The sequence below is a fragment of the Notechis scutatus genome, chromosome 2, assembly GCF_049901735.1.
Source record: "Notechis scutatus isolate UNSWTSFEM ecotype Mainland chromosome 2, rNotScu1.2, whole genome shotgun sequence".
In the NCBI taxonomy this organism is placed as follows: domain Eukaryota; kingdom Metazoa; phylum Chordata; class Lepidosauria; order Squamata; family Elapidae; genus Notechis; species Notechis scutatus.
Window position 1 is genome coordinate 231779171 of NC_142010.1, and position 16122 is coordinate 231795292.

The 16122-nt window shown below is 35.4% G+C and overlaps 1 protein-coding gene across 1 annotated transcript in view; it reads right to left on the reverse strand.

Annotated features, from left to right (window-relative positions):
- Positions 1–4609: 4609 nt before the first annotated feature.
- The window catches only part of LOC113414125 (V-type proton ATPase subunit S1-like protein), a 31259-nt gene continuing 19746 nt past the window's right edge, over positions 4610–16122 (reverse strand). The window contains 5 exon segments of the mRNA XM_087958228.1: positions 4610–5785; positions 7110–7353; positions 8317–8367; positions 9427–9659; positions 14153–14214. Of these exon segments, the coding sequence (XP_087814354.1) occupies positions 5483–5785; positions 7110–7353; positions 8317–8367; positions 9427–9659; positions 14153–14214 (893 nt within the window). The 3' untranslated portion in view covers positions 4610–5482.

Genomic DNA, 16122 nt, shown 5'->3' on the forward strand with positions numbered 1-16122 from the left:
TATCAAGCCCTATCTTTAGGATCAAGATTTTAGTGTTTGTAAGGTCCATAGATCTGCAATAGACCCATTGTAAAGAATATCCTGGTCTCTCCTGCTGCTTCCTTTTGCCTGACTTTGCTGTTTCTTCTATTCTGCAGAAAGCCAACCAAGCAGTGAGGACAATTTTTTTTTTTAACCAGATGAACACATCACAAGGAGAAGGAGCAAAACCTAGTTGACTGAGAAAAGCTAACACAGAGTATGATTTTTTTTTTCCTTGAAGGATCCTCCTCAAAATAATAGATAACTTGTCAATTATCAGCAAAGGTAGCTGCTCAGTATAACCAGGGAAACTATTACTTAGTATAACCAGGCCACCTAATGAGAAGGAAGGAGTCACTGGAGAAGAGCCTAATGATGGGAAAGATTGAGGGCAAATAGAAGAAGGGGACGACAGAGAATGGATGGAGTCACTGAAGCAGTCGGCCTGAGCTTAAATGGATTCCAGAAGATGGTAGAGGACAGGAAGGCCTGGAGGAATGTTGTCCATGGGGTCACGATGGGTCAGACACAACTTTGCAACTAACAACAACAACAACAAACTATTATTCTTGTCACTAGACAAGGAATGGCAGCAGACTGAGCAAAGTGCATTCAGAGCCACCAGGTATAATCCAACCAAAATTGATTTTTTCTTTCTTTCTGTAAATCCTTTGGTTTTAACTGCAGAGGATTAAATGCATCCATAATTTTTCCTTTAAATGGGAAAATATCATGTGTATGTGTGTGTGTGTGTATATGTGCACACATATATGCACAACTTTGGTTAGATTGTGCCCAGCTACTTTTATTTTTTTCCAAATTCAAATTTAAATAAATTCAAACAATATAATATGCACTTGTTTTCATATAATAATGTTTACATAGCGATTAGTCTTAAGTACTACAATAATTGGCACAGGGCTTACCGCATTGTCACACCTGATTAAACAAGGGAACACTGCTGACACACCTTATGTAGACTAAAGCAACGTGCATTAGGATTGTACAAAACATTTGAAAGGACTCTCTGCAAAATATGTAGGAATGAACAAAGACCCCTCCTCCTCAAAGCAGGGGGCACATGCTGTCCAGAAGACTCAATGCAGCTGCTGCGAACATTTGCCCAGGTGCCAACCCAGGTGCGTGGTTCCACAGGTGTTTCCCTTTATCAGCTGTCCTAGTGGAAGTATTGTTCATGCATGTACATGCAGAGGCAACATAACAGAAAAAGAAAGACAGACAGAGAGAAACTTGGTCTCTAAGATTTTCTAGTGATCTCCTAAACTGGTATTAACTAGGCCCAACCTTGCTGGGGAGTTTTTCTGAAATCAACATAGGCAGCCTAAGTGCCTTAGTATAGGAATATGCTGCATTTTACGGTCCACTTTTTATTGATTATGAAAACTTTAATTAAGATACTAAAACTAATGCACTGTATTACAGCAAGAATGTAAATAATTTGATCCATGAATCATACATATACCATGTTTCCTGGAAGAATGCCACCATCTTTCCCATGGAAATACTCTCATTAAATTGGGTTAACAATATTCTTACCTTGTTTTCATTTCTGCTATCATTATAAGGTGTTAATTTCTATGGTTTTATTCTCATACTGCATTCATTACAATAAAGAAAAAAAACTAAATTAAAGGATAAAGAGACCTTAACATTACAATAGCAAATATTAACAAACAGGCACTAGGGGGCTCTCTTGCATTGTGAAAATAACATTTTGTGCCAAAGTCCAAGGAGCAAGATTTTTGTTATTGTCTGTCTGCCTGTATTTGGGTTTATGCTTTGAGGAAGAATGGCCAGATTTTTGCCTTGAACTTGTCCCTCCAGAAGCCCACCAACAATGTCAAAAAAAAAAATCCATCTGCTGTACCATATAAATAATTTAAACATGGCATTCTAATTATGTCGACACAAAATCCTATATAAACATTGTGTTATATAATGCCCTGTGCAGATTTAAAGCTTGAAATATTTGCTTCTCAAACACCCAGTTTTATGACAGATGAAAATCCACTCAAGGATGTTCTACCATTTCCATGAGTGAGATACCAAATTAGGTGTCCAGTGCCAAACTGATCTTACTTTTTAATTTTTAGTTGCTAAGCTGCAGAAAATTTGTGGAGGTTGACCAGATGGTGAAAAGCCTGGCTGGTTTCAGTACTCTTATTTGCAAATCAAGAAGCAGAAAGCATTTTCTCTTCTCTGAACATGCAGCATTTAGATACACTGATTTTTACACCAATCATTTGGTTTAAATATCTCATGATGAATTAGAGTTTATTTTAACAATGGTTTACTGAAGAAATTGCAATTTACCCTAAACTAAAAGCCACGGGATGCATTTAGAAAACAATTTATTGTTATTATTTGGTTATAAAATACAATCATTTATTTGAAAAGCCAGATCATTGACAATTGTACTTTTTTTTTTTTTCATGCACATGGTCAGATAAGCATTGTTTGTCATTTGGTAGCTTACATCTATTGGGTACTTAGCAGTTGATGAAGATTACTTGATCCCTCTTATGTGTATAAGGTGAGTTATGTCTCATGCTGAATTAGGATTTATTTTAACCATGATTTACTGAAGAAATTGCTATTTATCCTAAACTAAAACCCATGATTTACATGCCATAATAATTGCATCGACCCAATAACTTAACCAAAATCAAAAAGGTTGTATTATGGTTAGCATGGGTGCTTGACCCTGTGACTCAGTTCATAAAGTTCATTTTAAAAAAACAATGTTTTGCTGTTTTGAAGGTTAACGTATTCTGTGAATGCAGCCATTTGACTTTTTTAACAATGGTTAATGTTAGGCAATAATTAAGGTAATGGAACTGAGTTTGTGGAGAATGTTGAGTGCAGAGAAAGAACTATTCTTACTTTAATAATACCCCCTTCCAATAATTGAATGGTTTTAGTAAACTCTCAGCATGTTGCAGCTACTCTGTTACAGATCTACTGATTCCTTATATGGAAAGTAAATCATGGGCCAGCTGGAGTCTCTGGAATGTCTCATTGTTCAGTCATGGGATGCATTTGGAGAACAATTTATTGATATAAATAAATGTCCCTTTCAATTCTGTTAATCTGGTTATATTGATACAGGGCCTGCATTAGGAATTGGTTCTGTTGGCATCTATTAAGTAGGGGTCAATTTCCAGAGCCCTTGATCTCATCCAGCAATTTCTGTTGCTGCTGTTCATTTCTTCTGTTCAAGGGAAGAAGCAGTGACCTGAGCAGGACTGGAAATGCAACAGGCCACAGGGAGCCCAATTCTATCCCTTTACACAGGAGCAAATTCTTGAATGCAAATTCTTGAATGCAATTTCCTGGTAGTTTCTCTCAAGTAACTCAAGAAAAAAAGGGGGGAAATGGAAAACACACACTGTCAACTTAGCTGGTCCTTTTCCTAGAAAAGATTAAGAGCAACAGAAGAGAAATAAAAGAATAACTGCATGTATGGAGCAGAAGATGCTGTATTGCTGCCATCTGAACCTGGTATTTTGCAAACCTATCAAATATATTCATAATAGCATATTGCGTGGTGGCCATTTTATTACTTTGGGTATACTGTGGTTTTAATTATTTTTTTATCTGTGGCTTTCTTCCTATTTTTGTTTCATTTACTCTGTTATTTATATGAAAAGTGAACTTTAGGATACTGTTACCTAATTTTAATATGTAATCTGCTTTGTTAATCTGCTTTATTGATCTAATACTTTTATTTTTTAAATATAAAACAACATATGAAATTAAAAGTTGTGCAATATTCTTTCTTTCTCCCTTTACATACAAAAGAGAACTATGAATAGTTAGGACCTGAAACTTGGTAAGAATGTTCATTGCTATGTAGATGACAACAAAATGCTGGGAAACAGAATGCAGTCTAATAGCTGAATAGTTTCCACAATCCCTTTCCCAAGACATGGATAATAATAAAAGTGCTAGACAAAATCCAGCTCTGCCTTCTATGATAGTATCCAAATTCTGGACATAAAATGTTACCAAGCAATTAAGAGCACTTCATTGCTTCATGTTGTCTTGTTTAAGTTCTTGGCTTATCTTGATTTCAGATAATGTTTCTTAAAATTTAACATTTATGTGATTTCAAAATTTGTATGTACACTAGAATATAACTTTCAGTTTTGTAAGAGTATTGGCCACCTATGCAGTGGTTACACTGGTATGGCTTCAAAACACCTTCTTCATCTATGGGCTAAAACATTCTAATTGCTGTCCTAGATATGTTATGTTGGAGGTATATTTATAGAATAGAGGGTACATCTGGGGTAGAATTCAAAAGGATTTACAACAATAGGTTCTTTTTATACTGTTACAAGAGACCAGAGGCTTTCTGCCTTTGAACAATTGTTTGGTTTTCTTCAAAAATGTCATTATTAAATGTGATGCTCAAGGCTTTGGAAATTAAAACTGAAGACAACACTCATACTTTTGCAGTATCAGAGGCAATGTTTGCTACACTAATTTTTTTCTTCCCACTGAGATTCCTTTTCTTTTATGTTATTCTGAATGACACGTTTTGAAATTAATGCCAACAGTCTGGTATTCTTTGATCATTTATCAGAGAAATGATGCCATAAAAATTAGCTCAATATTAGAAGAAAGGAACATCAAAAACTGTTCATAATTTCAGTGAAATACAACAAAAGTGAACAATGTTCAGTGCCAAGGACACCTCTTGGCACAAAAGCATCACAAAATATGCTATCCACAGCAAATCTGTATAACACTGAGATGTAACTGACCAAAATCATATAATATCTTCAGAAGCCATACATGGTTGCTGTTTGGCTGACATTTGCATTTCACACTGCAACCAGACACAATGATTTGGATGCACATAGTCACTTTCCAGCTCATTAGCAGTTAAAATGTTCTTTGCTACACCAAGATAGAAGTCATTTGTATATTGCAGAAAGGGAAAGGCTTGTTTAAGAATCTTGAGGGTTATGGCAGAAGGAACATGATGTTGCTAGATCATATCTGAAGAACTGACCTTTATTTTTGTTATGCATCTTTGGCCGTGACATTTTATTTTCATTGGGAAGAAAAATTTGGCAGCTTTAGAACAGCAGCAAATTCCACCTTGTTAGATAAGTTCCAGGCAATTAATTTATCACACAGTCAATATTATAATTTTAAAATCATTCCTGACCATGAATCATCTCCTTTCATCTTCAAGTTGCTTTTGTATTTGATATTGACATCATAACAAAGTCATTCATGTGATCTGGGGTTTTATGAAGCCACTGCAGCACTTCTACTTTTATCTCCACAAAATCAGGAGAAATTGTTTGATTTAAATTAAAGTTGTGACATTCTGTTTCAGATTGTGTTGTGATGTCATAGCCGCAAAAGTTTCTTGAAGCACTTTGCTGTCTAACCATGGGATGAGAACAGCCACCCAGGATAATGGTTAGATATAGATTTTAGAATATTGTTGGCTTCTAAGTTCATAAGTTTCATGCCCATTGATTCTCAGGGGCTCTTTTTCATCTGCTGTATCAATATCTTTCATCTGTGGATAATAAGCAGAAGATGCTTTGCATTCATAATGTCTGTCAATGGATTTTAAGTGCATCAACATGTGAAGAGCATAAGCTAAAACAAGAAGCAGTATCAGAGACATCACTAGACCCATTAGAATGGCTGGTGGGAAGAGAGAAGCACAATCTTTTGCATAAGCAAACTGTCCATCTTCAATGTTAAATCCTTGAATCTGTGAAGAAAATCAAATAGTCTAAATTAAGACAACCTCCCCTTTCAATCCAAGGGCATGCTATTCTTTGATCACTATTGGTGATCAAAATTATTTTCCCCAGTATCAGTTGCTGAAATAGAAATCAGAGTCTATTTCTGTGGAACTTCTTGTGTGTCATCAAGAAATTTTAAAATAAACTAGGATAAAAATCTGGTATGTAGATATGTGTGTGAGATTGCAGAAGTTAAGCCTTGACCAACTTCCCAAATGAGCTCGGATACAGTACTACTAACTCATCTGAAGAGAATTTGGCTAAATAAGGCTAGTCAAGACACTACCAAAGATTGTAATTTCAGGGTCAAGAAGATAAACCTTATTAAAACAGAGTCAACCATTCTGTGCAATGCATATGAAAACTGTCTGAGCTTCAATCACACTGTCATGGCTACCAAACTGACTCTTTCAATCACCGTCTGCAGACATCCCTGCTGTGGAAACAGTTGCACTTTTTTTCTCCTTGAAAAGCTTGTTTACTCCTTTTTGAAAATTTCAGCAACTTCCTCAAGTGTCACCTTGACACAGATTGAACCATCCCCAAGCTACATAAACCAAATCAATGAGATAAAAGCTTAAACTAGATATCCCGGTAAATGCCTTTTCCACTTTATCTTATCACAACATCTAGTTGGGAAAACAATAAAAAAAACCAGTAATGTTCAGATCATGTAATTCATTAATATAGTCTATCAACTTACTATAATAATAAAAATATAATTTCAACATGGTGAGACCAGAATTTTCAGGAGGAAGCATATTTATAACCTTGTGTACTGTAAGACTAATATGCATTTCTAAGAATACTCAGCCTAGAATAAATAGTTACTTTTAATGAAATGCTTTTATATTATAATTCAAACTTTATTATGTCCTAGATCATCTCATGTTCTTTCTCCCCAATTTACATTTAGGATACAGGCAGCCATTCTTTTGGGAAGTTTATTGATACTTTTATCAATCATCTTGTATATAAAATCTCAAAAGTTCATACATGCAGGTCTTGAAAGAGGACAATAGTTAGGCCCCCAACAGTGTGGCAGCTAATACCTAATGACTGGAGACATTTATTGCACACAGTGAGAGAGAATTCTGAATAATTCTTAGACTTCCATTGCAAGTTTATAAGAACAAGGCAACTGCATTTTTCTTATTCAAAGTTTACTTATTTACCTCTATCTGAAAATCACATAATCTACGTTTAAAGGTTGTTTAAGTTTCCTTACTGGACAGATCTAGCCTTCTAAGTATTTGCTTATAGGCCTTGGTTGGCTTTCCCACACATTACCTGAAAGTCAATAAAAGTAACTTCCCAGTGCTTGGCTGCATCGTTTGGAGAGCTGGGTGTTAATAGTGCATCATATCTCTGCAAGTTGCTGACATGTTCACAGTGATAAGAATAGATTGCTGGTGCATGTATTCGTGTTGCGTTGAATGTTGCTTGTACAGATTGATTGTAAATAAGCTGGATTCTGTGTAAGGTAAACCAATTTTGAATGGAGAGCTTGTAGTAACTGTTTGTCAGAATGAATCTACCAGGGGAAATCAGAAAAATAATTGCAGTGAATCTTGCCACCTTTTGTTTATATTTGTAAATAAATCTTATAAAGATATACCAACTTTGTATTATTATGGCATTATAGTTGATCCAAAATTTATGTCTTTCAATTCTTCGTTTTCCCTGTTAAACACTAAAAATACTCTAAACTTCCAGAAAATCAAGATAATGGGGGGAAAAGGAAGGAGTAAGTTGTTGCTGTTTGCAAATGTTCCTTTTAAAACTTATTGTAAATACATTTCTAGATAAATAAACAGCCTTGACATTTTGTGTGTCTGGTACTTTAAAAGCATTGTCTAAATTAAAGACTAGAAAAATAAGATGATAAATCTTACTGGATGTACAAGTAGTGCACTAATTTACATATATTAATATGTAAAATACATATATCACCTTTGTAAGCAAAATTTCCTAGAGCAATTTGGAATTTTGAAAACTCATATGTACATATTTTAAACTGAAAGCCCAGCACAGCATACACAATATTGCAAAATAAGATAACAGAACTATCAAACATCATAAAAATACATTTTCATTAAAACATTAAGACAACAAAAATTAGGTTAAATAAAAGCATAGTGAGGGATAATAAAGTATTTGCTCCTAACAAATGGTCTTTACAATGCATCAAGGTGAGATATGTTAACTATATTTGCAATTATTCTCTTAAATTTTGATAACATCCAACTGTGCCTATGGACATTGTTAAGTCCTGGTAATTTCAACTGAGGAATAGATATTTTTTACTGAAATGAATAGTCTTTAATTCTGACAGATTCTTGCCTCTGTTGCATTGTAAAAGAGTTGCATTGCATTGTAAAAGAGTTTTATTGCAACAGTGGCATGTTCTCACATTTTAACATTATCATAATGGAGATAGGCTAATAGTATGGTTTTAATGTAATAATGCTGAGGAGATTAATATTTGAAAACATACCTGATAACAAATCCTTTCAAATTGTCAATGTCACCAAAATTAAGTGAAAGCCTAGATGGAAAAGGACAATTAAATCAAGAACTATTCAGCATTGAAAGAGAAAGAAGAGAATGTCGTTAAATTTAAATTCATCGAAGATGGTTCCATGCTACCATCACAACATACATAAGGAGCAGAGCTTGGTAATGGCACAATATGCACTCTTGATACATTGCTTGTCCAAATCATAACCTGGTGCAAAAAATGTGGCCCTATAATGTACTAGAGTGGCACTTTGCTTGCGCCGAGCTCTTATATTACAATAAATGTTTGAATAAAAGCCAGCAACTGTGCCCAAAGTTGCTTATTTAGGGATTCACAGGACCTCAGGATAATATTAGTGAGGGTACCTAGTAATAGCTATATTCCATTCATAATAAAATTGAATTACAGCTACATTTCATGGTTACAGTTCATGAACAGACAACAATTAGACTTAAAATGAACTGCATTTGCCACAGACATGGGATATTATGATACCTTGAAGATTATCAAATTAATTTTAGCATAGGCTTCTATAAATATATCTAACTACATGGGTCTAGTCCTTAGCTTCTACATGTCACAAAAGCTATTCTTTTCAATCTCACAATCTCTTTCTTTCTTTCTTGGGTTATATGAAAGTTACAACACAGACAACCTGGCATATTTACCTCTCTGACAAGCATAGGATGGCAAGCATTCATCAATTTTATTGCTCCAGCAAGTAGAATATTTGAGAACATTCAAAGCCATTAAATTAGTTCAGTGCTCGACATTTCACTGCCACAAGGACACTGCATTGTTGATTTTTTTTAAAAAAAATCTAATTTTATTTCAGCCCTAGGAAATCTCCACAGTGGGTACAATTTTACATTGTCCCAAAGGTTTTTGTTTTTTTTCAAAAAAAAGCAACTGGACTTTCTTGGTTTTTTTGTTTGAAAACATTTCGCTTCTCATCCATGAAGATTCTTGGACGTGAAGTGAGACATTTTCAAAGAAAAAAAATCAAGGAAGTCCCATTGCCTTTTGGAAAAAAACACCTTTGGGACAAGCACAACCTGGATGATTGATAATCTCCATAAATCTTACATTGCATTTTCTTCACTGCAATTTGAATCAGCAACATCCACCGATGCATGAACACCGAATGTTTTGTCTGTTAGATCCAACTGAGTATGGTTCTGAAACTTAATCATGATCCTTCTGGCCCAGAATAGAATACAGGGGCTTCCATTAAAGGTGACATTCACTGGACTGTAGTGGCTGTGAATCATAGATTCTTTCTCCAAATTTTCTTTAGTGCTTACATTGTAATTGCCAATCTGCATGCAACCAAGTAAGAAATAACAATTAGTGTTTTCCCTTTAACATACTACTAATGCTTAATTTTGAATTACTAGACACAAGAGCAACATAAAGTCAACTCCATTAATGACTTGCTGTCAAGGCTAGTCCAAAATGCTTTGCTTTGAGATGGAGCCCATCCAAAATCAGAACTAGGACATTGCAAAAAATCTAAATTCTGACTATAATAATAAGAAAGTAAACAATTAGCAATATCCTGCTTCAGGGTGGGTATCAACATTCTGTCTAACAGGAAGACAAGCCCTCCTTATAAAGCATAAGAAATTATAATTTCTGTTCATCCCCAATACATAAGTTAAAAAGCAGATTTTTTAAAAATATGAATTGCCTTTGTAATAAGTGTCTAATCATTAGTGGAGACAAAGCTTTTTGAACAGTTTTTTTTAAAAATATATGATTTAAATTACTATTGCTAGTGTGAAATGGCATAAGTGCTATTAGTGAAATATTGCATTAGTGAAACACTGTATAATTAATGTGGTAAAATATAAATATCTCCATATGAACTGCTTGAGATATGAACCCTTATTTTTATCCATCTAGACACAAGAAGACATTGATTTATGTTAATAATAGTGGAAAGATTTATTCAGCTGCTTATGAGCAGGAAATTTATTACATGTCAGCTAATTCAGACATTGAATTTGTGGGTATTTTTCTTCAAAATCTAAACAAAATTACATCTTTTAACATTATGAAGGGTACCAATTTTAAAAATGAGATTCTGGAAATTTTAGGAGATAGCACAAATGTACAAGAGAAATCCCATCTCAAGAGGCTCAGACACAAAAAAGATGAAGGAAAACACAAATGTGTTATGTCAATGAAACCTACATTCTGTAAATATAGAAAACTGGCAGAGAACATCGAAGTCCTGTAAAATAAAATCTGAAGTACCAATCAGGAGCCAAGAAATTCAACTCTTTCAAGTTGGCTTTAAAAAGAGAGTAGAAAGACTGTTTTTTGTTACACCTTTCTCTCTCATAGGAAGAGCAGAAGAAATTATCTGAGTTGTTAGAAATTCATTTGTTTTTGTTATTTTGTTATACTATGTTCTATTTCTATCTGCTTTTGTTCTGTGTATATTTTCCTAAGTGGAAGAACTGAAGGAATTAGTTAATTAACTGTTCAATTCTCCTTTCTCGCTTTGTCTTTCACTCCCAATAATTCCATAATTTTGATATAGGTATTAAAAAGTTTGAATTTCTTTCTGAGTCAGTCCGTTCATTCTAAATTTTATCCCAGCATATTTGGCTAAGCTACTGAGAAAAGTCACAGATTATGCCACATTATTGTTGTTGAATTCAGGCAATTTTGTTCTGTACAGATTAAACCAGTGCAGAAGAGAATTTCTCTTGAATAAATTGGATTGTGGTAGCACACTGAGCAGGAATGTGGGAGGGTTTAGAACAGGGGTGTCCAACCTTGGCAACTTTAAGACTTGTGGACTTCAACTCCCAGAGCTCCTCAGCCAGCTTTGCTGGCTGAGGAGCTCTGGGAGTTGAAGTCCACAAGTCTTAAAATTGCCAAGGTTGGACACCCCTGGTTTAGAAGGAGAGTTGGTACATGGATGATTTATTTATTTTTATTTATTTATTTGATTTGCCAATTGTTTACAAGATAATATGTATAAGCGTATACATAGTTGTGAATACATGAAATGGGTACATATAAGAAAAATAAAAGAATAAGAGAAACAATAGGACAGGGATGGTAGGCACGTTGGTGCGCTTATGCACGCCCCTACAGACCTCTTAGGAAGGGGGTGAGGTCAATAGTAGACAGTCTAAGGTTAAAGTTTTTGGGGTTTGGGGAAGAGACTACAGAGTCGGGTAGAGTATTCCAGACGTTGACCACTCTATTGCTGAAGTCATATTTCCTGCAATCAAGTTTGGTGCGGTTTACTTTGAGTTTGTATCTATTGTGTGCTCTTGTGTTGTTATGGTTGAAGCTGAAGTATTCATTGACAGGTAGGACATTGCAATGTATGATTTTATATACCATGCTTAAGTCAGACCGAAGATGGCGTAATTCAAGGTTTTCTAGTTCTAGAATTTCAAGTCTGGTGACATAAGGTATTCTACAACGAGTAGAAGAGTGGAGAACTCTCCTTGTGAAATATTTCTGGACTTTCTCAATTGTGCTAATATCAGATACGTAATGAGGGTTCCAGACTGATGAACTGTATTCGAGTATTGGTCTAGCAAATGTTTTGTATGCTCTGGTTAGTAGTGTGATATTACCAGAGAAAAAGCTACGTAGAATTAGGTTAACAATTCTTAATGCCTTTTTGGCTATGTAGTTGCAGTGGGCTCTAGCACTTAGATCATTAGAGATGAGTATTCCAAGGTCCTTTACAGAGCTTGGGTCATCAACAAGTTCTTGACTATTCAGCTTGTATTTTATTTTCTGATTTTTTTGCCAATATGTAAGACAGAGCATTTATTTGTTGAGATTTGAAGTTGCCATTTGTTTGACCATTCAGATACATAGTCGAGATCTTTTTGAAGGGTAGCAGTATTGTCTGTGGTATTGAACAGCTTTACATCATCAGCAAAAGAATGCAATTGCTCTTAATATGATCGCAGAGGTCATTTATGTAGAGTATGAAGAGAGTTGGTCCTAGAACACTGCCCTGGGGGACACCACTATTGACAGGTACTGGATTTGATAGGACGCTCCCGATTTTGACCATTTGTTGTCTGTTTGACAGGAATGCTTCTATCCAGTTATTCAGTTGTCCAGAGATACCATAGGATTTTATTTTTAGGAGTAGTTTGTCGTGTACCACTGAATCAAAGGCTTTACAGAAGTCTATGTAGATTGCGTCTATTGCTTTGCCCTGGTCGAGTTGTATCGTCCATATGTTTTTGCAGTGTAAGAGTTGCAGATTACAGGATAGTTTTTTTCTGAAACCAAATTGTTTATTGGAGAGTAGGTTGTTTGTCTCTAAGTGGAGGATAATGGATTGGTTAATAATTGATTCCATGACTTTACAGGTGACGCAGCATAAGGAGATTGGCCTGTAATTTTCAACTAGGCTTGGGTCTCCCTTTTTGAAGATGGGGATGACTGTGGCTTGTGACCATAGGTTAGGCAAGGAGCTGGTTCTGAAAGATTTTTCAAAGATTATGCTTAGAGGTTTGGCTATGGCAGTGGATAGCTTTCTTAAGAAGTAGGCACATATTCCATCCGGTCCAATAGATAGAGATGGTTTTAGATTGCGTAGTGATTTTTCAACATTGTCTTCTGTGAAATCGATATGTATTAGATCATTGTTGTTATCTGTGGTACGGCTAGGAAATACTGGGCATGATCCATTGCTGTTTACAAATACTGAGCCGAAGAATGTGTTAATCTAGAACACCCTGATCTAGAATGTGTTAATCTAGAACACCATGATCTAGAACACCCTGCCACCACAATTGTATCAGAGAGTCTTGTACATACTTGTGCCAGCAGACAACACATGCCATTACAACATAGCAGAAAATAACACAGAGGCATGGGGGGGTCAATTATTTGATAAGTACAGGCATTTCTCAATTTACAACTGTTCGTTTAGTGATCATTTGAAGTTACAACAGCACTGGGAAAAAAATCACTTATGACCATTATAACTGTTGCAGCATCCCCATAGTCATGTGATCAAAATTAAGACATTTGGCAACTGACTCATATTTATGATGGTTGCAGTGTCCTACGGTTATGTGATCCTCTTTTGCGACCTTATGACAAGCATAGTCGGTGGGGAAGCCAGATTCATTTAACAACAGTGTTACTAACTTAACTTAACAACCTCAGTGATTCACTTAACAACTGTAGCAAGAAAGATCATAAAACGGAGCAAAATCCACTTAATAAATGTTTCACTTAGCAACAGAAATTTTGGGCTCTAGTTGTGGCCCTAAGTCAAAGACAACCTGTAACTACTAAGAGAAACAAAAAATAAATAAATGTAATAGAATTCTAGAATACTTTCTGTGAAAAATTGGAAACTACTGATATTCAGAATAGAACAACATTTACAAATATGCAAAATATATACCAGATATTCCTAAGTACCAATAAATGTGTTATCCAGAGTTTCTTGCAGAAAACCTTCAATTGAGTCTCTTTTTCTTTTCTTTTTCTTTTTTCTTTTCCTTTCTTTTTTATTTTAATCTTTGATATGTGCCATTACTTCTGCAATCAGTGGAGTTCGTACTAGAGTAAAAATTGTCCTGCACAGACAAATCTTGCAAGACCAACTCATACAATGAATGTATCTGGTATCATCAATATATATATAAAAGATATATGTATAAATCATACAGATTTACAACCCAGATGCAATATACTGTATAACACTGAAAATAATTTGGTCAAGGAACATAAATATGCTACATGACTTGGAAAGAAAATATTGTCGTGTAAGAACTTACTATCCAGTTTTCTGGTGTCTCCATACCTGTGTTATTGCTACTTGTTGTAAATTAATTTTGGGCTTCACACTGCCATCATACCGTCGACCTACAAAAGAAACAACATGCAATACATTCCAATTAAAACTAATTCTAGCAATAAACAATTTTAATAACTTTTTTTAAGTTTGGGGAGCGGTTTACCAAAGAGAAGACTGATATAAAAATATTTTTAAAAAGAAAGTTTGTGTGTATGTGTGTGTGTTTTGTGTGTGTGTGTGTGTGTGTGTGTGTGTATTGGGGCAAACAACTTATCAGTCAGATGTAGTTTAACCCAGCATCCTCAGCCAACATGGTGTATAATTTGAGCCAATCTTTTAAAAAAGATTATACATTTAAAAGTTCATCTGTATGTCATTGATACTGTAGACCTGTAGAACACAGAGAGGTATAGTCTTTGACTGTCTTTCATTAGTCAGAACAATTCTTAATATTCAGGGATCTTCTTTAGGAACCTGTTGAACCAACTGTATTATGGACTGTTATAAAGACAACTATCTTCTCTCCTCATCTATTTGGTACTCCTCAACTTACAACCACAATTGGTACCAGAATTTCCATTACTACTGAAGTGGTTGTTAAATAAGTCATGCTCAAGTTTATGACCTTTTTTGCCACAATTGTTAAGCAAATCACTGTAATTGGTAAACAAATTATACTGTCATTAAGCAAATCTAGCTTCCCCTAATGACTTTGATGTCAGATGCCCACAAAAAAGATGATGAAATGGTGATCACATGACCCCAGGATGTTGTACCCATCATAAATACATACCAGTTACCAAGTGCTTGAATTTTGATCACATGACCATGGGGCTGCTTCGGTGGTCATCAATACGAGGACCCGTTGTTACTTTTTAAAGTGCTGTTGTAATTTCAAATGGTGGTAAATGAATGGTTGCAAGTTAAAGACTATGTCAGCCATGGAAGCCGAATTTGTATTAGCCATATATTTTCTTAGAAGCTTCGAGGCTGCTATAGTTAGTGCCTGGGAATTTGGGAGGGGGGAATTCTTAGTGATAGTAGATTAGACTCAACAACATTCTTCTCAAAAGTCAAGGACATGCCATCTTACACCTGGATGGGAGCAGGAAAAGGTTTGGCTTCAGCTAGAATGATGTTTGATTGGGCCATGTGATGGACTGATGGGTGCAGGGATGGATCTTTGATTTTCACTCTGAAACCCAGAAGTTTCAGATTCGGGTTTCCCCAGATGTGCCAACACAACTTCTTTAATAAATTCTTACTTGGATGGACTTTGACTGTTGAATGGAATTGGGGAGTTTCTTTGGAATGCTGACCTGTATGTCAAGGAAGTAGCATTTCATGCTCTTTAATAATATATCTTCCATTTCAGCATCCCAGCCAAGGAAAAGCGAAAAGAAATAAGTATCCTGAAGTCAACTATAGGAGATCAGGAGTAAAGTTCTCCAATGTCACAGTGTCTACACCTCTATTGTTCATTCATAACTGCCTTACATTATATGCAACCACTGTAGCGGAAGAAAAGTAAAAAGGAGACTCATTCCATTAAATCTACTGCAATATAAGATCTAATGGGATCTTTGAACGGTTTTCAGATGATGACACCAAGACTGGGTTCTTGGTGGGTTTAACCGCTCTTTGAACGGTTTTCAGATGATGACACCAAGACTGGGTTGTCAAACTCATGTCATCATGGTGGCATCACATGATGTTTCATGATTTTTTCCCTTCGCTAAACCAGGCATGGGCGTGGCCAGTGTATGACGCGGGCCACAGGCCACAAGTTTGGCAGCCCTGCTCTAAGAACTATTGCTTCCCTGCTCATCCATTTTTCCTTTGGTGTTGTACTTAACTTGTATCCCTGAACACAGACATCTTTGCTATTAATCACTCCTAAGTTACTGTAAAAATATTTCTGGCAGAACAGAAAGGTTTAAAAAGTTTGAATTAATTAAACTATCTGTTGGTGACCT